General features: G+C 43.4%; 1 protein-coding gene across 1 annotated transcript in view; it reads right to left on the bottom strand.

Moving 5' to 3' along the window:
• The window catches only part of LOC114657153 (xenotropic and polytropic retrovirus receptor 1 homolog), a 128929-nt gene extending 101370 nt beyond the window's left edge, over positions 1-27559 (bottom strand). Inside the window, exons 1-3 of the mRNA XM_051931695.1 lie at positions 26986-27559; positions 24571-24598; positions 15082-15094 (exon numbers count right to left, since the gene is read on the bottom strand). Coding sequence (XP_051787655.1) covers positions 15082-15094; positions 24571-24598; positions 26986-27071 — 127 coding nt within the window. The 5' untranslated portion in view covers positions 27072-27559. The remainder of the gene's footprint in view (positions 1-15081; positions 15095-24570; positions 24599-26985) is intronic.
• Positions 27560-27832: the final 273 nt, after the last annotated feature.

Below are 27832 nucleotides of genomic sequence, written 5' to 3'. Positions count from 1 at the left end.
TAAGTGAAAATTGACCATAATTTTACAGAGTATATGGGGCAGGAAACCCTAAACCTTTATACTTGTTTGTATTTCTTTTTACAATATAAATATATATATATATTGTCACACACGCGTGTTTAGGAGACAACTAAAGGGCTTGAGTACATGTAATTCCACGCCGGACCAGGGGGTGGCGAAGTGCACTAATTCTCCCCCTCGATCTTTTACAGGCCATTCTAGGGAAATCCCGTCCGGCTCAGGGGCAGCCAACGACGTTGCTTCCGGTTCTGGTCCTGATGACATCACTTCCTCCACTGGCCTTTAAAGCCGCCATCTTGATCCCAGTTAGTCAGTTCTGTTTTAGACTCAGTTGTATGAAAATGTCTGTGCTTTGGCATCAATTTTGCAGCCGGGAAAAATGATATGGGTGGCTGCCCCAAACCTTTGCAATGTCTTATGGTCGTTCTTCTTACAATATAGACAGTAAACTATTTCAACCATTCTATGATCTGCTTCTCGCAACTGAAAGAGGGCATCGTGGCGGATGTTAGCCGACTTGCTCACCAACCACAAGCGTTACCTGGTAGGTAACCACCCATACAATCAGATTGTGATTCAGACTATGAATGCTGTGAATATATATATATATATATATATATATATATATATATAAAAACGTCAATGTGTGGAAGTGTGTGTGTCCGTTTGTCTGGCCTGGTAGTGTGAGGGTACAACAAGAAGCTCAAAGAAATTGACTCTGTTGCTAAAGTGAAACCGCCGACAAAAGAGAAACTCGCTTAGCTGCTGACACACAAGTGAGGTGAGCACATTGGCAAAACGAAACCTCTGAGGAGAGAGAACCTCGCTAAGCCGCTAATGCACAACCGAAGCGATTGATTGAATGAAGTGTCAGAATCCATGGTTTCTAGGAGCCCGGGATTGTAACAGCACAGGCTTACACAGTTAGTATATATATATATGTATATGTATATACTGCATATACTCGCGGATAAGTCGCGGCTTGATTTTACCGTATAATTTCTGGTATTTTAAAATGTCGGTTGTATAAGTTGAAAAAAACTCATGCTATTGGTCCAAAAGATTATGATATGCTAACGCCCGCCTGAGAGAGTCACCACAGAGCACACAGCCTTTTTGTTCTATGCATTGTGCCCACATGACCACACAGTAATACCCGCACTATTCCGAAGCGATGTTTCCACTGATTTGTGTTTTTGTATCTCACACCCTCATACACCTTTATCGTAAGAGCATCCCTTATCTACGATGGAGCGTTCGATCAGAAGAAAACATGAAGCTGGTTTTTAAATTAAAAGTCATTTAAGTGGCAAAAGAAATTAGTAACTGCGTTGCTGCAACAAAATTTGATGTATCTGAGAAAATGGAGTGAGATTAGAGGAGGCAAGAAGATGTAAAAAAAACTTAAGTGTCACATTTTTGAACTGGCGTATAAGTCGGAGTCTGATTTTATAATCGATTTTTCGGGTTTTAAGACCCAACTTATATGTGAGTATATATGGTATATATATATTATTATGGTTGAAATAGTTTTACTGTCAAATAATGCAAAGAGTACGCGACACGTGTTTCGCCCTAATTCTGGGCTCATCAGGCGTACACACTCACTGCATCCCCTCTCGGGAATCAAACCTCGGACGTCAGCGCCAGAGGCAAAGCCCCTAATGTTGCGCTACGGTGTGTGGTTCGTTTATTTGACAGTATGTAGATCGGGGGTAATTACATTCATGGCATTCGTAGTCTGATTCAGACTACGAATGCCATGAATATATATATATATATATATATATATATATATATATATATATATATATATATATATATATATATATATATTACTAGCCAACGCCTGCCATAGACAGTGGTGTAAGAATAGGAATGGAAAACGGTGAGAAAGGAATTCAGAAATCAAGAAGAAATAAATACTTCTTGAAAGACGCAGTTGTGCATAGGTGTTTTGGTGGAGAAGACAGATAACGAGTCGAAAGATCTAACCCTAGAAAAAGCCACGTACAACTGACCGTGGCTGAAGACTGGTATCAGGTCTGTGCTCTGGTCTTTGGGTATCCGACACTGCATGTAGAATTTCCGGCCAAGCAGGATTACATGTGAAAGTGATAAATAAATCCGGCTTTCTGAATTTACGTACTATGGCCATGGCATCCTGATAGTTTTGTTGCATGTATCTTGGACTTCCTGGAAATGTGGACGGTAATATGATCATTTTGCCTACACGTACGTTGTTATTTTCAGCGTTTGCTTGCAGTGCGTCTGATAGTTCCATGCGCAGATCTTGTTGATGAAATTTGAGATAGTTGAGACGCGTGGCCTCTGTTTTAACATATGCATCTATGACGTACTGTTGCAATAGTTTGCCGCTGGAGTGCAAAATACTAAATATATTCCTCATTGCTAATCTGTACGCATAAAATTAGCATTGAGTAAGCCTTATTCGCTTGGTGGTTCTTTTATCGGGAACATGTTGTAAATCTTTGTGTCAGCCAATGTCTCTGTAAGGGAATAAAAGGGGGTAAACCATAGGATCGCAATTCATATTGAGCGTGGAAATCTGTTTACAGAAGTTGCCTATGGGATAGATGCAAATGTCCCTTTCGGCAGGCGGTTCGCCATCTTCTCCGACGAAAATCGCTGCAACATCGGTGTGACACGTTGGGGCATTGTATCATCGTTAATCCTGCCTAGAGTTTTCCTAGAAAACCATTCGTACAGATGCTGTTGGATTGGACTGAGCGATTTCATGCATGTGTTTGTATGATTTAGCAAAGGGGTTGATGGTTCTGAGCATGGAATCTAGCTGGAGAAGTACATTTTCGCTGCATACAGAGTTTGCTTTATTTTGTAAGCGTACTTCAGTAGCTTGTGCTGTGTCAAAAACATACATATATGTTTTTGTCCATGTCCATAGCCTGGAGAGGTAGAAGTGTTAGCATATAGTGGAGAGATTTGGTGATAAATTTGCCCGTGTATTTTAAAACAGTGTGGTCCGTGGCCAGGAGGTTGAGTTATCTGTGCACCCATTGAAGCAAACGCTAGAGAAGAGTTGTATTCTCAAATGTGTTCACGGTAATTTTTAGCTTCTGATGTTTGCTGTGTAAGAAGCTGTTGCAAAGACACAGGAGCCACAGGCAGCATGGGGAAGGGTTTGGAGGAGGACGAATAGATAGATAGATAGATAGATAGATAGATAGATAGATAGATAGATAGATAGATAGATAGATAGATAGATAGATAGATAGATAGATAGATAGATAGATAGATAGATAGATAGATAGATAGATACTTTATTAATCCCAGGGGGAAATTCACATACTCCAGCAGCAAAAAATATTAAAGAGTAATAAAAAATGCAGGTAAAAAACAGACAATAACTTGAATAATGTTAACGTTTACGTCCCTGGGTGGAATTGAAGAGTCGCATAGTTTGGGGGAGGAATGATCTCCTCAATCTGTCAGTGGAGCAGGACATTGACAGCAGTCTGTCGCTGAAACTGCTCCTCTGTCTGGAGATGACACTGTTTAATGGATGTAGTGGATTCTCCATAATTGATAGGAGACTGCTGAGTGCCCGTTGCTCTGCTACAGATGTCAAACCGTCCAGCTCTATGCCAACAATAGAGCCTGCCTTCCTCACCAGTTTGTCCAGGCGTGAGGCATCCTTCTTCTTAATGCTGCCTCCCCAGCACACCACTGCGTAGAAGAGGGCGCTCGCCACAACCATCTGATAGAACATCTGCAGCATCTTACTGCAGATGTTGAAGGATGCCAGTCTTCTAATGAAGTATAGTCGGCTCTGTCCTTTCTTGCGCAGAGCATCAGTATTGGCAGTCCAGTCCAATTTATCGTCCAGCTGCACTCCCAGGTATTTATAGGTCTGCACCCTCTGCACACAGTCACCTCTGATGATCACGGGGTCCATGAGGGGCCTGGGTCTCCTAAAATCCACCACCAGTTCCTTGGTTTTGCTGGTGTTCAGGTGTAGGTGGTTTAAGTCGCACCATTTAACAAAGTCCTTGATGAGGTTTCTATACTCCTCCTCCTGCCCACTCCTGATGCAGCCCATGATAGCAGTGTCGTCAGCAAACTTTTGCACGTGGCAGGACTCCGAGTTGTATTGGAAGTCAGATGTATATAGGCTGAACAGGACCGGAGAAAGTACAGTCCCCTGCGGCACTCCTGTGTTGCTGACCACAATGTCAGATCTGCAATTCCCGAGACGCACATACTGAGGTCTGTTTGTAAGATAGTCCACGATCCATGCCACCAGGTATGAATCTAATCCCATCTCTGTCAGCTTGTCCCTAAGGAGCAGAGGTTGGATGGTGTTGAAGGCGCTAGAGAAGTCTAGAAACATAATTCTTACAGTGCCACTGCCTCTGTCCAAGTGGGACAGGGATCGATGTAGCATATAGATGATGGCATCTTCCGCTCCCACCTTCTCCTGGTATGCGAACTGCAGAGGGTCGAGGGCGTGTTGGACCTGTGGCCTCAGGTGGTGAAGCAGCAGCCGCTCCATGGTCTTCATCACATGTGATGTTAGAGCGACAGGCCGGAAGTCATTCAGCTCACCAGGACGTGATACCTTTGGGACTGGGGTAATGCAAGATGTTTTCCAAAGCCTCGGGACTTTCCCCTGTTCCAGGCTCAGGTTGAAGATGTTCTGTAGAGGACCCCCCAGCTCTGATGCTCAGACCTTCAGCAGTCGTGGCGATACTCCATCTGGACCTGCTGCTTTGCTGGCACGAAGTTTCCTCAGCTCTCTGCTCACTTGCGCTGCTGTAATTGTGGGTGGGGATGTCTCTCCTATGTTGGTATCAGCAGAAGGATGTGTAGAGAGTGCAGTACTCCGAGGTGAGAGTGGGTTAGGGTGGTCAAACATGTTAAAGAAGATGTTCATTTGGTTTGCTCTCTTCACGTCTCTCTCGATGGTGGTACCCCACTTTGAGCTGCAGCCAGTGATGATCTTCATCCCATCGCATACTTCCTTCATGCTGTTGTTCTGCAACTTCTGCTCCAGCTTTCTCCTGTACTGCTCTTTCGCCGCCCTGAGCTGGACTCGGAGTTCCTTCTGCACGCGCTTGAGCTCATGCTGATCATCGTCTTTAAAGACCCTTTTCTTCTGGTTCAAAAGGCCCTTGATGTCACTTGTAATCCATGGCTTGTTGTTAGCATAGCAGCATACAGTTCTTACTGGAACTACAGTGTCCATACAGAAGTTGATGTAGTCAGTAGTGCAGTCAACAACCTCCTCAATGTTCTCACTATGTGATCCCTACAGGATATCCCAGTCTGTAGTTCCAAAACATTGTCTCAGAGCATTCTCAGCCTCCGGGGTCCACTTCCTGAATGATCGTGTGGTTACAGGTAGGACTCTCACTTTTGGTTTGTAGTGAGGCTGAAGCAGAACCAGGTTATGATCTCCTTTCCCAAGAATAGGAATCGAGAAATGCCGTGTTGGCTGCGTGTGGGCGGGACTGGTTTTGAAGTGGAAGCAGGACAAACCAGAAGAGAAATACTGTATATATAAGAGATTATATTATATATAAATACTATTTATATATATATATATTTATTATCCTCTTTAATAAAATCCCTGTGTGCGTCCATGTGTCCGTGTCTTCTGGTGAAGTGCGCGTGCGCGGGGCACGGTGTGATGCTTCAAAGCAGATGCTTCAAAGGCCGCCTGACGCGTCACACAAGACAGAGAGGGCGGGACCTATAAAATATTGCGCGGCAGAGCCAATCGGATTTCGGTAAATGAGGTAAGACCTAAAACAGAAAACACGAAAAATCCAATCGGGTACTGAGACGCGGAGACCAGCTTCCCCATTGTTGTGCAAGTTTTCACTCTGAGGGATGTCAGATTTGCGATTAAGAAGCTTGGCCCGGTAAAGTGTAAAGTAAAAGTAGATTTATTTTCACGCACATTACATCAGTTGCTGGGGAGAATCTGCTGATTGCCCACTGTTGTCACAGAAAATTAAATGCATATTACGGACAGCAAAGCCAGTATTACTGTCAGAGAAAATTACAGGCATTTTACGGAAAAAATTTAATGAGGTAAAAGGTCCCTTGCCATTTAATATAAACTGTTCCTACTAATGTTTATGGACTACTGTTCTAGCGCCCGTTATTGTAACAGGCTTAATGTCTAGTTTATATATATTATATTATGTACAGTATATACTAGCTGTCCCCCACGGCTCTGCCCGTGTAGTAGTGAAACTGGACAAATTTTGTAAATCAATAAAAAAAATTAAAATATTATATTTTGTATTGAGAAGAATTTATATTGATAGCCCGGATCCCTACTCCTGAGGTCCTGCCTTCCCCTCCCCTCGGCCCACAGCCTCTCTCTCGGATTCGTGCAAATAAATTGGTGACTCAAGTGAACTCTTGATACTTAGCAAAATGAGAGAAGTTGCAAAATCAACCGGAATGTTCAAACAAATTATAGAAAAAAACAATCTGATTGATCTAAATCCGTTCTCTCATGAAAAGCGAACAAACATACAGACAGAAGTTGGATTTTAAAAGCACTTTTGAAATAAAAAAAATAAACATTTTGCTGAAATCTAATCCAGGCACATCTGGATAAGATCAAAAAAGTGCATTAGCAATAACTTTGGTTTCCTTTCTGAAATATGAGCTCCTTCCCCAATTTAAAAATGTGGTCGTGACAGGCAAGAGATTTTTTTTTTTCATAGTACTTAAAACTGTTTTATCCCCACGGTTTTAATCACGGAGGTTAAATTTGAGTTCCACAACAACGCCTTTCTCTGTTCTTGTTTTCCCCCAGAAAAAAAACCCTGAGTAGGCTAAATGTTTACGAGCAAAGCATCAGGTATGGCGTGAAAGTGGACTGGTACATTTATTTTAAAATGTCTAGGTGTCAAGTAATGACTTATTTCTTATAATTATTACTATTTTTTTTTTACTAAATCTTATTTTCCATCTTTCTTTGTTGATGAGCTCCCGTTGAAGAATTTATTGGTAACAGAAAATAATGCGCGCACGCCAAAACGTCTGAAGTAACGACTAACGAAGTGGCATTTTTGATACCATTTTAACAAAGTTTACTGTCCACCGTTAGTCACACAGCACCCCGATAAAACGACAGTAATACACCTGCAACCTTAAAGCGCAGACTTAATCACATCGCAGCAGGCAGGCGACTGCTCGTACCTGTATACGGACGGACAGGCCGGCATATTGCAGGGAGTATGCGTTAATTCAAAAGAGAGACCGCGTGTAGAGATGCGCAAACACAAGGCGATTGGTGACAATCACATCTTAATGTCACGTGCCAAATCAGAAGGGACAACTGAATTCCACAGGGCACGCATATCTTCATAACAAGGGACCTATATGATGGGTAGAGGAATTTAAAATGTTTTGCATGGCTATCTTTTGTTTTGTTGGCCGGTTGCGTCACATTTAGCCCTTCGTTCATTATTTCGACACAAGCGTAATCCGCCTCTCGTTGAAATTCACGGCCGCCCCCTCAGCAGCGCCGTGTACTTAAAAATACTTTCCCACGCGTGTCTCCGCTTCTTACGTCATTTAGCAGCGACTCCTTCGCACCCAGCGCAGCATATAAAGCGGCCTTTATGCGTCTCAGAGGATATGCAAGGGGGAGTCCGTACCGAAGCGTACGCTAACGGCACATCCACTCAACAATATAAATGGACTAATGCATTTGTTACAATATTGTGGTGAGATGCGTATATATATATATATATATATATATATATATATATATATATATATATATATATATATATATATATATATATATATATATATATATATATATATATATATATATATATATATATATATATATATATATATATATATATATATATATATATATATGGGCGGCACGGTGGTGCAGCGGGTCGCGCTGCTGCCTCGTAGTTTGGAGATCTGGGGACCTGGGTTCGCTTCCCGGGTCCTCCCTGCGTGGAGTTTGCATGTTCTCCCTGTGTCTGCGTGGGTTTTCTCCGGGCGCTCTGGTTTCCTCCCACAGTCCAAAGACATGCAGGTTAGGTGGATTGGCGATTGTAAATTGGCCCTAGTGTGTGCTTGGTGTGTTTGTGTGTGTCCTGCGGTGGGTTGGCACCCTGCCTGGGATTGGTTCCTGCCCTGTGTTGGCTGGGATTGGCTCCAGCAGACCCCCGTGACCCTGTGTTCGGATGCAGCGGGTTGGAAAATGGATGGATGGATGGATGGATGGATATATATAAATAAATTGTTTATAGTTAGTTGATAAGCCTGCGGTGGGTTGGCACCCTGCCCAGGATTGGTTCCTGTTTTGGCTGGGATTGGCTCCAGCAGACCCCCGTGACCCTGTAGTTAGGATTCAGCGGGTTGGAAAATGGATGGATGGATAGTTGATAAGCACTACATTTCCCATGATGCTTTGGGACAGGATAGACGGGGACTGTTGGAGTTACGGAGTTGAACTGTTTGGAGTTGTTGGAACCCTAGACATAGAATTACTAGGCGCCGCATGATCAGCAGCATCGTACGTCAACGGCGCCGCCATATTGCGAGTGGCACTGCTGTGGAGCGAAGTAATGGATAAAGATGCCTCACGCATGTGCTGCTTGGGATTGTACAAACCGCTGTACGCTCCAAACCAGATCACAGGGATTACATTTCATAGGTAAAGCTGAACAATTGTTTTGGTCATATTTGGCCATTAGAAAATCCCGTTTTATAATCTTAACTTTAGCTACGCCAGGCTAAACTAGCAAAGCTATGCATTTATGTGCTCAAGTGAGCCTCCAAACAACGTTTTGGCTAACGGATTTAGTCACTAACTATGTAGATTGTTGTTAGCTGTTAACATTTCTCAAACTTTGAAAGTTTCCCAAAGAAATCCGCATCAGGAAGCAGTGGGAGGTAAGCCCTTAGATGGGATTTTGAGAAAGCTGTCCTGTGATGTGTGCCGTGTTAGTTTGGTAACAGATGCTGTACCTGCATCATATGATCAAAGCTACCACTCGCTCACATTAAAAAACAAAGGAGGTTTGATGATTCCTTCTGAGGGTCCAGTCAAGGTGGTCAAAGTAGCTGAGCGTGTTATCCGGCAGTCGACATTAGGACAAGCTGTCAGTGTATCTTTGATCAATAAGTTTGTTCAGGCTGAGATTGGTTCAGATGAAGGCACTCATTGAGAAAACACAGTTTGAAATTGACAACCATCATTTTCTGCTCATGTCGTTAGTTGTGTCTGTCTTCCACAAACTAAGGCTGCACCATATTGCCAGACTGAATACTCTCAAATTACAGAGTGGCAACACACAGAAAAAGCTATAAGACAGTTCTGTTTCAAGGATTTTAGATCCTATCCTGTATATATTTAAGTAAGCACATTGTGTGTGTGAGAGCGACTGAGATTGAGAGAGGAATGAGTGAATTTTTTTCTGAAATTATTAAGCCAATTTGTATACAATAAAATTGTTTATTTTTGTCGTTGAGTGGATCATTTCACTGTTAAAAGAAAGACAAAGATAACTGGCAGTAACAGTGCAAAATTCACAATTGGTATGCCAGTTTGAAAAGATAAGTTTTGAGGACAGTTTTAAAATGTGGTATTGAATGAAGCTGACGTATATGAGAAGGAAGAGAATTCCAGAGTTGAGGAGCACTAGGAGAGACGCTCGAGCTCCCATAGCACAGAGTCTGACGTGCGGTACAGAAAGTCGAGCTGCAGATGAGGATCTGAGTGAGCGAGAGGAGTGTAAGTCTGGAGGAGATCCCGGAGACTGTGGAGAGCTTTAAATGTTAAGAGCAGGATTGTGTATTGTATTCAGTAGTTAACAGGGAGCCAGTGAAGTTGAGAGAGAATAGGTGTTATATGTTCGGTGGATTTAGAACAGCAGGTTATTATCCTGGCAATAGAAGTTGTAAGCGATGGATACGTTTTTGTGGGATGCCAGATAGAAGAGCACTACAGTAATCTATACGTGAGGTGACTCGGGCATTAAGCAATACTTCAGTACTGTGTTGCATAAGAACAGGACAAAGTCTAGAAATGTTTCGGAGATGGAAGAAGGCAGTCTGAGAAATGTTACTTATATGGGAGGAATTATTTAATTTATTATTATTTAATAATTGTCATTATTAGTGTATAAATGGATATAAATAATTGCATTTAAACAAATCGCCAAAATCTGTTGTATGTAAACGATACATACCGTACTGTACGATAATAACTGCTTTAAACGTTATTATTTTTTCATCAGAAAACCCGGTTTCCACGTTTACCCGTATTAGTTTAAATGGCACTTTTGCCACTCGCAATATGGCGAACGCGCTGACGTATCGTATCGACTGGGCAACCCAGTGAATGCGGAGTCTATCTATCTACTGTATGTCTATGGATGGAATGAGTAATAAACGTGCATTGCATTCAGTAACCGGTTTGAGTCTGGACTTAATTAATCAAGCAAGACCCAGGTGGCATGACAAGTATAATGGTTTAACGTTTCAGTGATTTAGTAATAATTCTTTGCATTTATATAGTGCTTTTCTCACTACGTAAAGCACTCAGCAATTGCAGGTTAAGGGCCTTCCTTGCTTAAGGGCCCAAAAGAGCAGAGTCCCTATTGGCATTTACAGGATTCGAACCGGCAACCTTCCGATTACCAGTGCAGATCTCTAGCCTCAAAGCCACCACTCCACCTATCATCATTCACCACTGGTGAACTAAGTAGAAATGATAAGCGCCAAAGCCTATGAGACCGTTTTACTTGCAGTCGGGAGCCCTGGCGGGACCCTGGGCTGAGCCACCCAGCCGTTTGATTCGGCCTACCCTAAGAAGACAAGAAAAAAAAAACCTTGTAGGGAAATAAAAAAAAGGAGAATCTGTCGTCAGTGTATTCAGAGTGCGTTAAGTATTTAGACACTTTCACTTTCCCACATCAATCAATCAATACTCAATTTGTTGAAAATAAAAAAATGAAATATGACACTTACATGAACAGTGTGGTTTTCGTCCTGGTCGCGGAACAGTGGACCAGCTCTACACCCTTAGCAGGGTCCTGGAGGGTGCATGGGAGTTTGCCCAACCAGTCTACATGTGTTTTGTGGACTTGGAAAAGGCGTTCGACCATGTCCCTCGAGGAATCCTGTGGGGGGTGCTCCGAGAGTATGGGGTACCGGCCCCCCTGATAAGGGCTGTTCGGTCCCTGTACGATCGGTGCCAGAGCTTGGTCCGCATTGCCGGCAGTAAGTCGAACCCGTTTCCAGTGAGAGTTGGACTCCGCCAGGGCTGTCCTTTGTCACCGATTCTGTTCATAACTTTTATGGACAGAATTTCTAGGCGCAGCCAGGGCGTTGAGGGGGTCCGGTTTGGTGGGCTCAGGATTGGGTCACTGCTTTTTGCAGATGATGTTGTCCTGTTTGCTTCATCAGGCCGTGATCTTCAGCTCTCTCTGGATCGGTTCGCAGCTGAGTGTGAAGCGGCTGGGATGAGAATCAGCACCTCCAAATCCGAGACCATGGTCCTCAGCCGGAAAAGGGTGGAGTGCCCTCTCAGGGTTGGGAGCGAGATCCTGCCCCAAGTGGAGGAGTTCAAGTATCTCGGGGTCTTGTTCACGAGTGAGGGAAGAATGAAGCGTGAGATCGACAGGCGGATCGGTGCGGCGTCCACAGTGATGGGGGCTCTGCATCGGTCTGTCGTGGTGAAAAAGGAGCTGAGCCATAAGGCAAAGCTCTCAATTTACCAGTCGATCTATGTTCCTACCCTCACCTATGGTCATGAGCTATGGGTAGTGACTGAAAGAACGAGATCGCGAATACAAGCGGCTGAAATGAGTTTCCTCCGCAGGGTGTCTGGGCTCTCCCTTAAAGATAGGGTGAGAAGCTCAGAGTAGAGCCGCTGCTCCTCCGCATTGAGAGGAGTCAGATGAGGTGGCTCGGACATCTGATCAGGATGCCTCCTGGATGCCTCCCTGGTACGTCTAACCGGGAAGAGGCCCAGGGGAAGACCCAGGACACCCTGTAGGGACTATGTCTCTCGGCTGGCCTGGGAACGCCTCGGGATTCTCCCAGAAGAGCTAGAAGAAGTGGCCGGGGAGAGGGAAGTCTGGGCATCTCTGCTCAAGCTGCTGCCCCCGCGACCCGACCTCGGATAAGCGTAACAGGATGGATGACACTTACACAAGTATTCAGACCCTATGCTATGATGCTTGAAAACTGGCAGAGGAGAAGCCCATTCTATTAACCATTGTTAAGATGTTTCTTCACCTTGTTTGGAGTTCACCGCTGGTCAGTTTTACTGACTGAACAGGATTTGAAAAAAATACACGTCTGTCTACAATATAGCAGGGGTGGTCCGCATCGGTCCTGGAGGGCTGCAGTGTCTGCCGGTTGTTGTTTCTTAATGAGAAGTCAATTATTGCTTATGTGCTCAATGGACATTTTGAGGCTTCATTTTAGTGGTCTCACTTGTTAAGGGTCCTCACCCATAATTATTTTTTTCAGTCTTAAACAGCTGCATTTGCTATTTTTATTAGCAATCATGGACGTACGGTGAGGGGAGTCATCATGAAAAGTAAAAAAACTAATAATGATAACATAAAATCAATGTGTCCACTGGTCTGTGCTGTAAATTTGTTTTCTGCATGATTCCAATAATTTTGATCATTTTTATAGTCAACATCACTGAATTGGCACATTTCGTGTTCAATTACTGGGGAGAAACTTGAGGTGCGGCAGCGACGAGCCTTACCTTGGACTGCGCTCTACCGCTGGGTTGATGCCTGCGATTGCCGTGTGCCTGTTGCTGTCTCTCTGTATGTCGCCAATCTAAGGTTTGCAGACACGTTTATTACACACCCTGACTTTCCACAGTCTGGTTAATATCTTTAATGAATGTGTGTGACATATTTAGTCTTGCTGATTGGACATAAAACCACAGTGAGAAGGCACAAGATGAGGCAGACAGTACTGTGGTGCCCTGAAGGGGGCACATGTGAGCCCAACAGGCCCTCGTTGCTGCCGTTCTTCTACGCCGAGGCGCCAATAAGTTAGCAACATCAGAAAGTCAAGTGCACTGCAGCGGGCCGTTTATTTTGATTTTTTGTTCCGACTGACTGTCAAAATGGAAGATTAAGAGTTTTAAAACTAAAGGAAAATAAGGAGGACTTTTACTAGAAAGTGACGGAGATTTTTGTGAAGAAGGATAGGCGCATGGACTTCATTTACAAATAAAGGTAAGACCGTAAACCTTTTTCAGTTTTATAAAAAATGGGATCAGACTAAGAAAAAAAACAATCCAATATTTAAAAACTAAACTTTGACCTTAAGGGCGGCACGGTGGCGCAGTGGTAGTGCTGCTGCCTCGCAGTTAGGAGACCTGTGGTTCACTTCCTGGGTCCTCCCTGCGTGGAGTTTGCATGTTCTCCCCGTGTCTGCGTGGGTTTCCTCCCACAGTCCAAAGACATGCAGGTGAGGTGGATTGGTGATTCTAAATTGGCCCTAGTGTGTGCTTGGTGTGTGTTTGTGTGTGTCCTGCGGTGGGTTGGCACCCTGCTTTGTGCCCTGTGTTGGCTGGGATTGGCTCCAGCAGACCCCAGTGTTTGGATTCAGCGGGTTGGAAAATGGATGGATGGATTTTGACCTTAAATAAAATATTCTTTTGTTTTTCTTGTTATCCTTTTGTTGAACAGTCTGTATTAAAATTACTTAAAACATCAGAATTAAAAGCTTTTAAAAAAAAAATTGCCCTATCTGATTGAATAAAACGTGACAGACTGTAAATGATCCGCTTTAGGCTTCACATCATTTGGATAATATCCCTGGAGAGGAACAAAATCTACAAAATAAGAACCTAACATGGCAGACTAAGAAGCCATAAAATGAAATAAGGTCTGAGGTTGGCAAGGATTGGTTTCTAATGAAGCAATTCGGTTGGAACGACAAACCTGCAGCCCACTGCAGCCCCCCCAGGACCGACGTTGCCCACCCCTGGTCTATAGAAGGTCACCCAGTTGAGCAGAAAGCAAGCAGAGAGGTCAAAGGATTTACCTGCAGACCAGGATTTGTCAAGACATGGATATGGGGAAGGCTGCAACATCGATGGCTCCCAAGAGCTCAGTGTAATAAGTGGTCCGTGGCATAGAGCAGATTTTAATAAATAATGGTGCTCGAGAACGGGCAGGCTCAGAATGGGCACATACAGTGCATCCGGAAAGTATTCACAGCGCATCACTTTTTCCACATTTTGTTATGTTACAGCCTTATTCCAAAATGGATTAAATTCATTTTTATCCTCAGAATTCTACACACAACACCCCATAATGACAACATGAAAAAAGTTTACTTGAGGTTTTAGATAGATAGATACATAGATACTTTATTAATCCCAAGGGGAAATTCACATACTCCAGCAGCAGCATACTGATACAAAAAGTTTTTGCAAATTTATTAAAAATAAAAAAACTGAGAAATCACACACATGTCCATAAGTATTCACAGCCTTTGCTCAATACTTTGTTGATGCCCCTTTGGCAGCAATTCCAGCCTCAAGTCTTGTTGAATATGATGGCACAAGCTTGGCACACCTATCCTTGGCCAGTTTGGCCCATTCGTCTTTGCAGCACCTCTCAAGCTCCATCAGGTTGGATGGGAAGCGTCGGTGCACAGCCATTTTAAGATCTCTCCAGAGATGTTCAATCGGATTCAAGTCTGGGCTCTGGCTGGGCCACTCAAGGACATTCACAGAGTTGTCCTGAAGCCACTCCTTTGATATCTTGGCTGTGTGCTTAGGGTCGTTGTCCTGCTGAAAGATGAACCGTCGCCCCAGTCTGAGGTCAAGAGTGCTCTGGAGCAGGTTTTCATCCAGGATATCTCTGTACATTGCTGCAGTCATCTTTCCCTTTATCCTGACTAGTCTCCCAGTCCCTGCCGCTGAAAAACATCTCCACAGCATGATGCTGCCACCACCATGCTTCACTGTAGGGATGGTATTGGCCTGGTGATGAGCGGTGCCTGGTTTCCTCCAAACGTGATGCCTGGCATTCACACCAAAGAGTTCAATCTTTGTCTTATCAGACCAGAGAATTTTCTTTCTCATGGTCTGAGAGTCCTTCAGGTGCCTTTTGGCAAACTCCAGGTGGGCTGCCATGTGCCTTTTACTAAGGAGTGGCTTCTGTCTGGCCACTCTACCATACAGGCCTGATTGGTGGATTGCTGCAGAGATGGTGTCCTTCTGGAAGGTTCTCCTCTCTCCACAGAGGACCTCTGGAGCTCTGACAGAGTGACCATCGGGTTCTTTGTCACCTCCCTGACTAAGGCCCTTCTCCACCGATCGCTCAGTTTAGACGGCCGGCCAGCTCTAGGAAGAGTCCTGGTGGTTTCGAACTTCTTCCACGTACGGATGATGGAGGCCACTGTGCTCATTGGGACCTTCAAAAAAGCAGAAATTTTTCTATAACCTTCCCCAGATTTGTGCCTTAAGACAATCCTGTCTCGGAGGTCTACAGACAATTCCTTTGACTTCATGCTTGGTTTGTGCTCTGACATGAACTGTCAACTGTGGGACCTTCTATAGACAGGTGTGTGCCTTTCCAAATCATGTCCAGTCAACTGAATTTACCACAGGTGGACTCCAATGAAGCTGCAGAAACATCTCAAGGATGATCAGGGAAACAGGATGCACCTGAGCTCAATTTTGAGCTTCATGGCAAAGGCTGTGAATATTTATGGACATGGGATTTCTCAATTTTTTTATTTTTAATAAATTTGCAAAAATCTCAAGTAAACTTTTTTCACGTTGTCATTATGGGGTGTTGTGTGTAGAATTCTGAGGAAAAAAATGAATTTAATCCATTTTGGAATAAGGCTGTAACATAACAAAATGTGGAAAAAGTGATGAAGCGCTGGGAATACTTTCCGGATGCACTGTATATGGGGTCAAACAGGCCATAAATCATAGAGTGTGATTACACACAAAAATATATGATTTCTGGCCTGTTTGGCCCCTCATACACACACAAGACAGCTCCACTCCGGGGTTGATTGCGAAAAATGTGCAACACTGGGTGGATGACTCAGTTGCCGTGTTCACACCTGTGAATTGTGAATTTCCCATTGGGATTAATAAAGTATCTATCTATCTATCTATCTATCTATCTATCTATCTATCTATCTATCTATCTATCTATCTATCTATCTATCTATCTATCTATCTATCTTATAGTGCCTTTCATATCTATCTATCTATCTATCTATCTATCTATCTATCTATCTATCTATCTATCTATCTATCTATCTATCTATCTATCTATCTATCTATCTATCTATCTATCTATCATATAGTGCCTTTCATATCTATCTATCTATCTATCTATCTATCTATCTATCTATCTATCTATCTATCTATCTATCTATCTATCTATCTATCTATCTATCTATCTATCTATCTATCTATCTATCACCTCACACTGGAGCCATCTTGCTCACACCCGCGCCCAATCAAGCCAATGTATGTAGGGATGAGGAAACAGAACAGAGAGGAAGTGGAGATTCAAACGTGAGAAAGAATGAAAGGAAATGAGAGGCAGCAGTGAGATGGAGAGCCGTTCTGCAGTGAACGGAGGCAGGGGGTCCGGTGTGAAGGAAGGGGCGCTCCTACTGAGTGATTGTCCTGGGTGTTAGGAGTGACCCAGAGTGCGGGTGTCCCCCACAGACGCCGAGGGAGATATGCTAGGCACGGCGCTTCAGGGTTGCCAAGGGCCTGGCAAATGGGGACCCAAACCTGGAATAGACGGATGACTGCACCTGCCGGATGGATGCGTCTCCTCCGGCTACAAGAGCCCAGTCAGGGTAAGCGGGGGAGACTTCAATTGGAGAGGTAGGCAGGGGGTCTGCTGATTTTGTTTTTTTTTTTTTTTTTAAGGAACTGTCTCTTGGATTTTAGCCTTGTTTTTAATGGAGTTTTTCTTACGGATTTTGTAACCTCCACATGCATGCGATTTAATGGATTATGTATAGATATATGCCCACTGCACACTTAAACACTTTCTTTTTGATTGGTTTAAAATAAAAGTACTTGTCACCTTTTGCACGTACCCCTTGCTGCATGCATGTGCCCTCATTTGCTCGGCTCATCTCGGTATATGACTATCGACGCTGTGGGTTCTAGAGGCTCTCAGAAGGAGCAGGGAGCGTGGAACTAACCCGGACCATCTCTCACTCTGTCTCTCACACACACACACACAGCATCCTCCATCACTCTTAAATGGAAAAAGTTTGCAACAACCATGACTTTTCCTACAGCAGGCCACCCAGCCAAATGGAACACTTGTGGTAGAAGGACCTGAGGTAAGAGAGGTGACCAAGAACCAGACGATCACACTTGCTGAGCTGCAGAGAACCTGGATAGAGATACAAAGAAACTTCCAGAAGGACAGCCTCCGCTGCAGCACTCCACTGATCTGGGTTTTAGGGCAGAGTGGCTCCTCTGTAAATGACACGTGGAAGTCCACTTGGAGTTTGGAAATAAAAGGCACCTAAAGGGCTCAGTGAAACTGGATTCTCTGGTGCAAACAAACCAAGAGTGAATCTAAGCATCACATCTGGAGGACACCAGGTACGGCTCTTTACCTGCCTAATGTCAGTCCAACAGTGAAGCGTGGTGGCGGCAGCATCAGGGACTGGGAGACTAGTCGGGACTTGGTGTAAGCTGAATGGAGTAAAGTACAGAGACACCCTTAATGAAGGCCTGCACCAAGTTGAGTGAAGGTTGACCCTCCAACAGGACAAAGCAAAGACAACACAGGAGTAGCTTAAGGACAACTTTGGGAATGTCCATGAGGGACCCAGGCAGTGCCCGGACTTGAACCCATCTGAAGATCTCTGGAGAGGCCTGCAATACCAGTCCACTGATGGCCTTCATCCAACCTGACTGTCATGTTAAGTTAGGGGTAGGTGAGGATTAGGTTAGCCTTTATTGTCCTGGACATTCGAGAGAATACATGCGTCCCAGGCCCACACATATCACTTACAGAATATTACACAACTACCCTACACCAAAAATATTACACTTTGCCTTTCAAAAAACTCAACACTTATTATTTAATAATTTAATTGATAGTGGAACTAATGAAAATGTGTGACTGTTCAGCTTACAGGCTGGTAACGTGTATCCCTCGCCTGAAGCCATTATTAGCTCATATGGCTCATAAAGAATACGAATTGGGTCACCGAGGCGCAGCCTCCTCAAAAATCTCTTGGAGACACGTACAGCGATTATTTTACGTGGATCTTTTATTATCTATATAACATTTCATACGATCAAGTCAAACTTAACAAAACTAAATTCAAATCAAACCCCACCCATGAGAAAGAGAGGAAGGCCAACAGCCCGAGTAAAACTATTCAGAGTACAATACAGTATAAATGCTTATTCTAAATTAGTTGTTCTGTTTCTATTGTTTTCGAGAGGTTGACTTCTGATTGCAAGGCCTGTCTTTTCTTAAAAAGTTGCCTCATCTGGAGACCTGGCGTGTTCTTGATCTGTTCTGGTAATTTCACTGATTAACTCTGAAGGCCTTCTTGGTTTCCGACTTATTTTTGTCCTTTTAAAAATGCCTTCAGAGTTTTTCTGTGTATTCCTGCTGAAACCTCAGAGGATGCATTTGTCTTTAAAAAAAATGTAATTTGCTTGGATATAAATTCTGTACAGTTCTTGTCAGCTAATGACAGGAGGTTAAGGTGCCAGCTGCGAGATGAGTATGTGGGGCACTTTTACCTCCTCTTCTGATCAAATTTGGGAGTTGTGATCCAAGTTTCACAGTCATATTGAATAAGTGATTTAATAGCTACTCTGTCAAATAACATCCATCCATCCATCCATTTTCTAACCCGCTATATCCTAACTACAGGGTCACGGGGGTCTGCTGGAGCCCATCCCAGCCAACACAGGGCACAAGGCAGGAAACAAACCCCCAGGCAGGGTGCCAGCCCACCGCAGTGTCAAATAACAACATATAGTAATACTTTGAGTACTGAGAAAAGCGCTATATAAATGTAATGAATTATTATTAGTAGTATTTTTGTCCACTCCATGGACCCTAAGCATTCACATGAAGTGCAGACGTTGACCAACCCTGGAACCAACACACCCTATTGATGGAGCCGACTATCAAGTCAATAACCAAATACTTATATTTTGTTACCTGCTCAGCTCTCTCTCCATTAATAAAATCTGAACTATGATCACCAATGGACCTTGGATCAAAGACTATTTCTTCAATTTTATTCAAATTTAAAATCAAATTATGATCCCTACACCACAGCACAACCTCCTGTTTCTCCAAGTTGCATTCTGTGATATCTGTGTCTGCTGTCTCATTGGGTTTCCTCCCCTGGCTGCAGTTCAAATTTATGTTTGTTGTCTCTATTGTTCATTTTTTATTCATTTATTTAGGTTGGTTATGGACATCATTGATTCTTTCCAGTTTTGTCGTTTCATATCAGTTTTGAAAGTGATTCCCCCAAGAGGCGGGGCCACCTGTCAATCACCATCAGGAACTGCCCTCCACCCTATCAATCCGGAGTGTCCTCCACAGCCTCTAATATTCATTGTGATTGCGCTCCGGAGTTGGTGAGTTCTTGTGTTTTGGTAAATTCGTTACGATTTATCCGGACTTTCACATTGTTTGCTCTGTTTTGGGACTTGTTCAATTTGGATTGCTCTCGCTGACAGCTCCTTTATGCCTTGTGTGCTCTACGGAGCTTCATGTACAGTATTTACTGAGATTCTTTGTGTAATAAACCCTTCTATTTCAAAAGGATTCAGTGTTTGCTCTTGTTACTTGCCAGGGTTCAATGGTGTTATCCCCCTCTAGTGGGCATTTTTTAAGAAGTGCTTTTGGAACTTGCTTGGGCTTTGGTTCTTTGGGACTTTAAGATCATGACACTGAGAGAGCTTGTTAGGATCTGCAGGGAAGAGTGGCAGAAAATTCTCAAGTCCATGTGTGTGAAGCCTGTCTTGTCAAACATAAGAAGACTCCAAAGCCGCAAAGGGGCTTCAACTAATTACTGAGTGAGGGATCTAAGTACTTGTACCACCAATGTGATATTTCAGTTTTTAATAAATTTATAAAAGTTTTCCAAAATGCTGTTTTGCCTTTGTCATTCATTGATAAGAGAAAAAATGACTTAATTAGGACAAACGTAAATCAATCTATCTATCTATCTATCTATCTATCTATCTATCTATCTATCTATCTATCTATCTATCTATCTATCTATCTATCTATCTATCTATCTATCTATCTATCTATCTATCTATCTATCTATCTATCTATCTATCTATCTATCTATCTATCTATCTATCGTGCCTTTCACATCTCTCTGTGTGGGTCTTTGTATGTATGAGATTTCATGCATTGTCATGGATGGCAGTCATGGACTGGCATCCATTCCAAGATGATTTAAGGTGTTTTACATGGCCAGGAGGTCAAGTGAGTGAACAGGCAAGAAGAAAGGCATTGTATTCCTTGCCTTAGCCAGATTTGCAAAAGATGCCAACACAGAAGTAGATATAATCTGGCATCCAGCCGGAGTTTGACCAGCTGGGAAGCAATTATAATGGAGGGACAGGGGGAGAAAACCTGCCTGGACTATTTATTCCCTCGACAAGCTAGATGGCAGCATCCCTGGGTTACTGTTTCTATATGGACAGCCACAGGGCAGGCTGGGAGTTGTAGTCCCATAGGTCAGCCCTGTTGGGTTCCCTGGATGCTGCCTGGGCTATTTTTGATACCTATGTTGAGGGGCTTCTAAATAATTACTAAGTGAGAAATCTAAGTACATGTACCAATGTGATATTTCAGATTTTAATAAATTTAAGAACATTTTCTAAAATGCTGTTTTGTTGTTCATTGTTAAGAGAAAAATCAACTTAATTGAGACAAACAAAGGTAAATCTATCTATCTATCTATCTATCTATCTATCTATCTATCTATCTATCTATCTATCTATCTATCTATCTATCTATCTATCTATCTATCTATCTATCTATCTATCTATCAGGGGTCATGACCTCAGATTCCTATGAGAAGGGCTTTAAAAATCACTTCCATTGGACATTTCCTAACTGAGATTGTAGATAACAGACAGTAGCTAGATAGCTAGATAGGTCTAAGATCTATTACGTAGTGTCTATTATATTCTATTATATAGTGCCTTTCCTATCTACTCTTATATCTATCTATCTGCTGCTCCTGCTCCCCCACATTGAAAGGAGCCAGTTAGGGTGGTCCAGGCTTCTGATTGATCGGGATGCCTCCTGGATTCCCCCATGTGGAGCTGTTTCTGGGATGAGGAGACCCAGGACACGCTGGAGAGATTATATGTCTCAGCTGTCCTGTGAGGGCCTCAGAATCATCAGGGACGGTAGCAAGAAGGTTATTTTGTGCCAATATCCATCCATCCATCCATTTTCCAACCCGCTATATCCTAACTACAGGGTCATGGGGGTCTGCTGGAGCCAATCCCAGCCAACACAGGGCGCAAGGCAGGAACCAATCTTGGGGAGGGCACCAGCCCACCGCAGGACACACACACACACCAAGCACACGTTAGGGCCAATTTAGAATTGCCAAACCACCTAACCTGCATGTCTTTGGACTGTGGGAGGAAACCGGCGCAGACACGGGGAGAACATGCAAACTCCACGCAGGGAGGACCTTTGAAGCAAACCCGGGTCTCCTTATTGTGAGGCAGCAGCTCCACTGCACTCCACTGCTACCACTGCACCACCGTGCTGCCCCTTTTTGCCAATATAATCTGTGAAATTTATTTCAAAGCCATGCAATTCAGTTGAGAGAGACAAAGAGAGAGAGAGAGATGAGAAGAAATCATGTGAAGGACACACAAGCAGGTCATTTTAAAAGTGCCAATGTCTGTTAGACCAAAACAGAGCCACAGCGTGTGGAAGCCATCAATGATGAGAACAGGGGATGATGTTATTTTGGCACACAGCCCATCTGGTAGCTGCCCACATCTGACATGAATTCTATGAATATGTGAATTGTTATAATGACGATAATCCAGCATGAAGTCAGACGAGCCACCATGACGTCGGTATTCTGCCAGATGGGACATCCCTTGGCTTCTCTCCAGCCTGAATACGTATGTATATATGATTATACTGTACAGTGTATTATTGGGAATGAATATTATCTTTTAAAGCAAATTAAATACACATATTCTTTCTCTTTTTGTACCATATTTCTCTGTTGTAATTATTTCCACCATGGTTACAAAAGGGATAGTATTGGCTCTATCTGTTCTGCCTCAAGAAACACATCGCGGGGAGAAAGGGCGCTCCCTGCTGGGCATCATTACTTACACTGCTGACCTGGACAAACAGCAGGAAATGGATGGATGGACCTACCAAGATTTGATGTTTGTTTAAAGAGTATCTGTAGTTAAAGGTGATATAATATAACAAACATCAGGACACATTTACATTGTGTAATTCATTGTAATTCAGTGGAAATTTCAAATGTGGAAAAAGTAAGTGGGGCGGCACGGTGGCACAGTGGGTAGTGCTGCTGCCTCGCAGTTGGGAGATCTGGGGACCTGGGTTCGCTTCCCGGGTCCTCCCTGTGTGGAGTTTGCATGTTCTCCCCGTGTCTGCGTGGGTTTCCTCCGGGTGCTCCGGTTTCCTCCCACAGTCCAAAGACATGCAGGTTAGGTGGATTGGCAATTCTAAATTGGCCCTAGTGTGTGCTTTGGTGTGTGGGTGTGTGTGTGTGTCCTGTGGTGGGTTGGCACCCTGCCCAGGATTAGTTCCTGCCTTGTGCCCTGTGTTGGCTGGGATTGGCTCCAGCAGACCCCCGTGACCCTGTGCTCGGATTCAGCGGGTTGGAAAATGGATGGATGGAAAAAGTAAGTGCACCCCTACCTTTATCAATAATTATCTGAAGTTAGAATCAGATGCACCATAATGATTAGAGCATCATTAGAGAGGACCTCGTTGGACTCTGTCCTCTTAGGTGAACCTCATGAATGTTCAGCCATATGCTTTGCTCTTTTGTTCTGCACCCCAAACTGCAGATACAACTACACAAAGACAGCCCCAGGGTTCAAATAAACTTATTTCATTTGCACAAAGTTTCTCTTACAGGTTCTTCATTTAATCAGCAGTCCACAATCCAATCCTTTACTTTTCTTTCTCCTCCACTCCTCACAGGTGAGTATTGCACTCTTCCACCTGACTCTGACTCACCTGGCTGAGGCTCAGCGACTCCTTTTACATAATAAATTAGAGAGTGCTTCTGCTGCCACAGCATAGCCCATTGGAAAAACTTCCAGGTCAGGTAGAAGCCACTCAACAAAGATATCAAAAATGGCCAGGCGGTACCCAGAAAACCCAACAGGGCTATCCCATGGGACTACACCTCCCAGCATGCCCTATGGGTGTTCGTATAGAAACAGTAACCCAGGGATGCTGCCATCTAGCTTGTCGAGGGAGTAAATAGTCCAGGCAGGTTTTCTCCCCCTGTCCCTCCATTATACTTGCTTCCCAGCTGGTCAAACCCTGGCAGGATGCCAGATTATATCTACTTCTGTGTTGGTGTCTTCTGCAGATCTCTTGGCTAAGGCAAAGAATACAATGCCTTTCTTCTTGCCTGTTCACTCACTTGACCTCCTGGCCATGTAAAATACCTTAAATCATCCTGGAAAGGACACCAGCCAACAACTGCCATCCATGACAATGCATGAAAGCACATACATACAAAGACCCCCACAGAGAGATGTGAAAGGCACTATATAATAGATAGATAGATAGATAGATATTAAGGGCACTATATAATAGATAGATACATAAATATTAAAGGCACTATAAGATAGATAGATATGAAGGGCACTGTATAATGACAGAGATAGATAGATAGATAGATAGATAGATAGATAGATAGATAGATAGATAGATAGATAGATAGATAGATAGATAGATAGATAGATATGAAGGGCACTATATAATAGATAGATACATAGATATTAAAGGCACTATAAGATAGATAGATATGAAGGGCACTGTATAATGATAGATAGATAGATAGATAGATAGATAGATAGATAGATAGATAGATAGATAGATAGATAGATAGATAGATAGATAGATAGATGTGAAGGGCACTATATAATGACAGATAGATGTGAAGGGCACTATATAATGACAGATAGATAGATAGATAGATAGATAGATAGATAGATAGATAGATAGATAGATAGATAGATATGAAGGGCACTATATAATGATAGATAGATAGATAGATAGATATGAAGGGCACTATATAATGATAGATAGATAGATAGATAGATAGATAGATAGATAGATAGATAGATAGATAGACATGAAGGGCACTATATAATGATAGATAGATAGATAGATAGATAGATAGATAGATAGATAGATAGATAGATAGATAGATAGATAGATAGATAGGATATTAAAGGCACTATAAGATAGACAGATCTTTTTTTATTCCAACAGATGGTGCTTCACCAACATTAGCATATCTCTTCTAATATATAGACAGATAGGTAGACACAAATTTGTAACAAAGGGCATACTTACATACAAACATAACAGAACTGTGTATGCACCCATCTACGCTCATATTAAGTATTTTTATACTGTGCATTCCATTATGCATTTACTGTGTACAGTATATACAGTATGTGTATACATATAATAGCATAAAGAAACCTGCAAACACACCTACTGTGTATACAGTATAAATAGATATACTGTACATAATTAAAAACACACAAGAAATACTGTATACACTCTTGTGTAAATATAAACCAGGGGTCTCCAGCTCAGGTCCTGGTGGATTTCTCACCCTTTTCTTAAGTTTTTGCTGGTCACTTCTTGTGCCTTCATTTGAATTGACTGTTTTTTAAGATTCAATCCTCTCATTTGCTTTATTTTTTTCCTTAAATGGCACCCAAAACAGAAATGCAATGTGCAATTAGTGAGCCAACAGATGACGAGTTCAGTCTGAGATCTGAACCAATTTCTTGCCAACCAGTTTCTTAATTAGAAGTCAATTCTTGTTAATTAAACCTGTTCTTTAATTCCATGGCTTTTGTTGATCTCATTTTGCCAAGGCAGACATTTCCAAAACTGTTGATTTTCTTTATTTTGAAGACCGCTGTCTAAATGTTTTGTGGATCTGAGCAGATTGATATCACTGAGCCCTTTGCCTTTCTTTATTTTCACACATTGTATGGCAGACGCAGGTCAGTGTGTCATGTGTTGGCTCACTTTGTGTCTCAGTATTGATTGGAAACAATTGAGCGGTTGAAATAAAACAGCAAGTCAATTAAAACGAAGGCAAAAGAAGTTAATAAGCAGCACAAACTGGTCACAGCTTAAGTAAAGGATTACAAGGAAAACTTGCAGTCACTGCAGCCCTCCAGGGCCGGAGTTGCAGACCCCTGATGTAAACTACTGACGTGCTCAGATCTCAGGTCATTTCTGTCAGTCATTTTTCCAACTCTCTTAGTTCTGAACAGGGTGAAGGTGAGGGTCTGTCAGAGTCTATCCCAGCTAGCAATAGGGCACAAGACAGGAACAACCTCCTGGACAGAGTGCCAGTCCATCACAGGGTGAAACACAAAAACCAACCACACACGAAGCAGACACAAGGGCCAATTTAATATCGCCAGTCCACCTAACCTTCATGTCTTTGGACTGTGGGATGAAACTGGAGCACCTGAAGGAAACCCACACAGAACATGCAAACTCGATGCATTGGGGACCCTGGACATGAACCCTTCACCCTAAACTACCACCGTGCCACCCTTCAGTTCATTTCAGTTCCGGCACTACATCAAGCCTGAGCCTGTCTTGGTGGCATCCATGGCTGGCCAGCTCTGGTTGGGCTGGTAGCTCATGATAGTCCATTATATTCAAATGCACTCATTTATCAGTCATTTTCCAATTTGCTTAGTCCTGAACAGGGATGTGCGGGCCTTTCCCAGAGGGCATGGGGCACAAGACAGGAACAAACCCCTGGATAGAGTGCCACCCCATTGTAGGGTGAACACACACCAGCCATACACTAAGCACACACAAGGGACAATGTAGTATCACCGATTCACTGATCCTGACTGTGGGAGGAAACCCTTGCAGAACATGCAAGCTCCATGCATGGGGGACCCTAGACGCGATCCCTGGCCCACCCTTTCAGTTCCAGCACTACTTCAGGCCTGAGCCTGTCCTGGTGGCATCCAGGGCCAGCTCTGTCTTTTGGATCCTGTATTGGATTAAATTGAACCTCACAGACACCCCACGTCTTCGTGAAGATCACAGATGACTGCTGAAGCACTCGATGACAACTAGAACACAGTAAACTGCCACATCGCAGACGCCAAATTATTTACTATAAGCTCAGCTGAAGCACCTCCTTCCATTTTTTATTTTTATTTTTGGACACCTTAAGCTCCTTATTTTCGTAAAGAAAGTCCACTTGACTCGGAATTTGAGGAGCCTCAACAAGAAAGAACATTCCGGTCTGTTGGACCACAACTCATACACCACCACTCTGAGCACCGAGTCCATGGGCGGCTCCTTATTTAAGTGCACCTTACAGACACACCAATGTTCGTCTTCTTCTTCTTCTTCCTCTGCGTTCGGTCACTATATATTCTCAGTTGAGGTGAACGTTTCTATGCTCCATAACTTCCCAGAAGAGAATGGCGCAACACAATCTCTCACAAATGCAACAAAGGGGCCAAAGATACACGCAAACCGATACTCAATATTCATATACCAACTGTGTTCACATGTAAACCAATAGATTGCACACAAAAATACAGTATATGATTTATGGCTTGTTTGCCCCCTCATAGCTCCCTGCTCTATTCAAGCCACTTGCTTAGCCCAATGTAAAGTTAACAAAGCTTCTGTCCTTACCCCATAGCAGATGTACTGTTTCCTCCATTCCGGAGTGAGATGAGCCGCCAGGTGTTCTGAAAACTTCATGGCAGACGTTGCTTGTGTCCAGAAAGGGGAGAGAACCCGAGCTGCATGCCAGCCCTTTGAGGAAGCCAGCTAGACGGGGCAGGCAGCGCGGCTGACAATGTCAGAAATGGTGAGCCGCAGCATCAGTGAGAGTTTCTGCTCTCATCAATAATGCAGGTGCGTTTCAGCACCCCGGCCAGCGTCGCCAGCAGAGAGGTAAGTCCACACCCTCGGCATTCATGCCACCGTCAGCAAAATGTGGTCACTAGGTCACGCTCCCTCTGGAGCTAAAGACACCTGAGTGTGAAAAGAAGGTGGGCGTCTCCAGTCACATGACCCCTCCTGTCCCTGTCCCAGAATCACTAAAGTTCAGGAGCTCCCATGAAGCAGACTTGTGCCAAGACAACCCACAGGTGGCACCAAATGTGCACTCTGCGGCTGAAGGCTCAATCAAGAAACAGCTGGACGCTTTCAGACATTTTTTATAATTTATTGGCATCTGTAACACAGGCGCGGACAAATGTGTCGGTGCACCTTGCAGTGACAAAATGAAAAGCCATTGTCCCCTGTGTACCTGCATGCCTTCGAGTTTTGCTTATTTCACAAAGATCTTGTAAAATTGTATTATTATATTTATTGTGGTTTTATTATACTATAATATTTTCCATCCATCCATCTTCCATCCCACTACATCGTAACACAGGGTCATGGGGGTCTGCTGGAGCCAATCCCAGCCAGCACAGGGCGCAAGGCAGGAAACAATCCCGGGCAGGGTGCCAACC

Source organism: Erpetoichthys calabaricus, chromosome 9, assembly GCF_900747795.2.
Source record: "Erpetoichthys calabaricus chromosome 9, fErpCal1.3, whole genome shotgun sequence".
Classification (NCBI taxonomy): Eukaryota; Metazoa; Chordata; class Cladistia; order Polypteriformes; family Polypteridae; genus Erpetoichthys; species Erpetoichthys calabaricus.
Note: the sequence above shows the minus strand (reverse complement) of the source record. Positions and strands in the feature narration are given on the sequence as shown.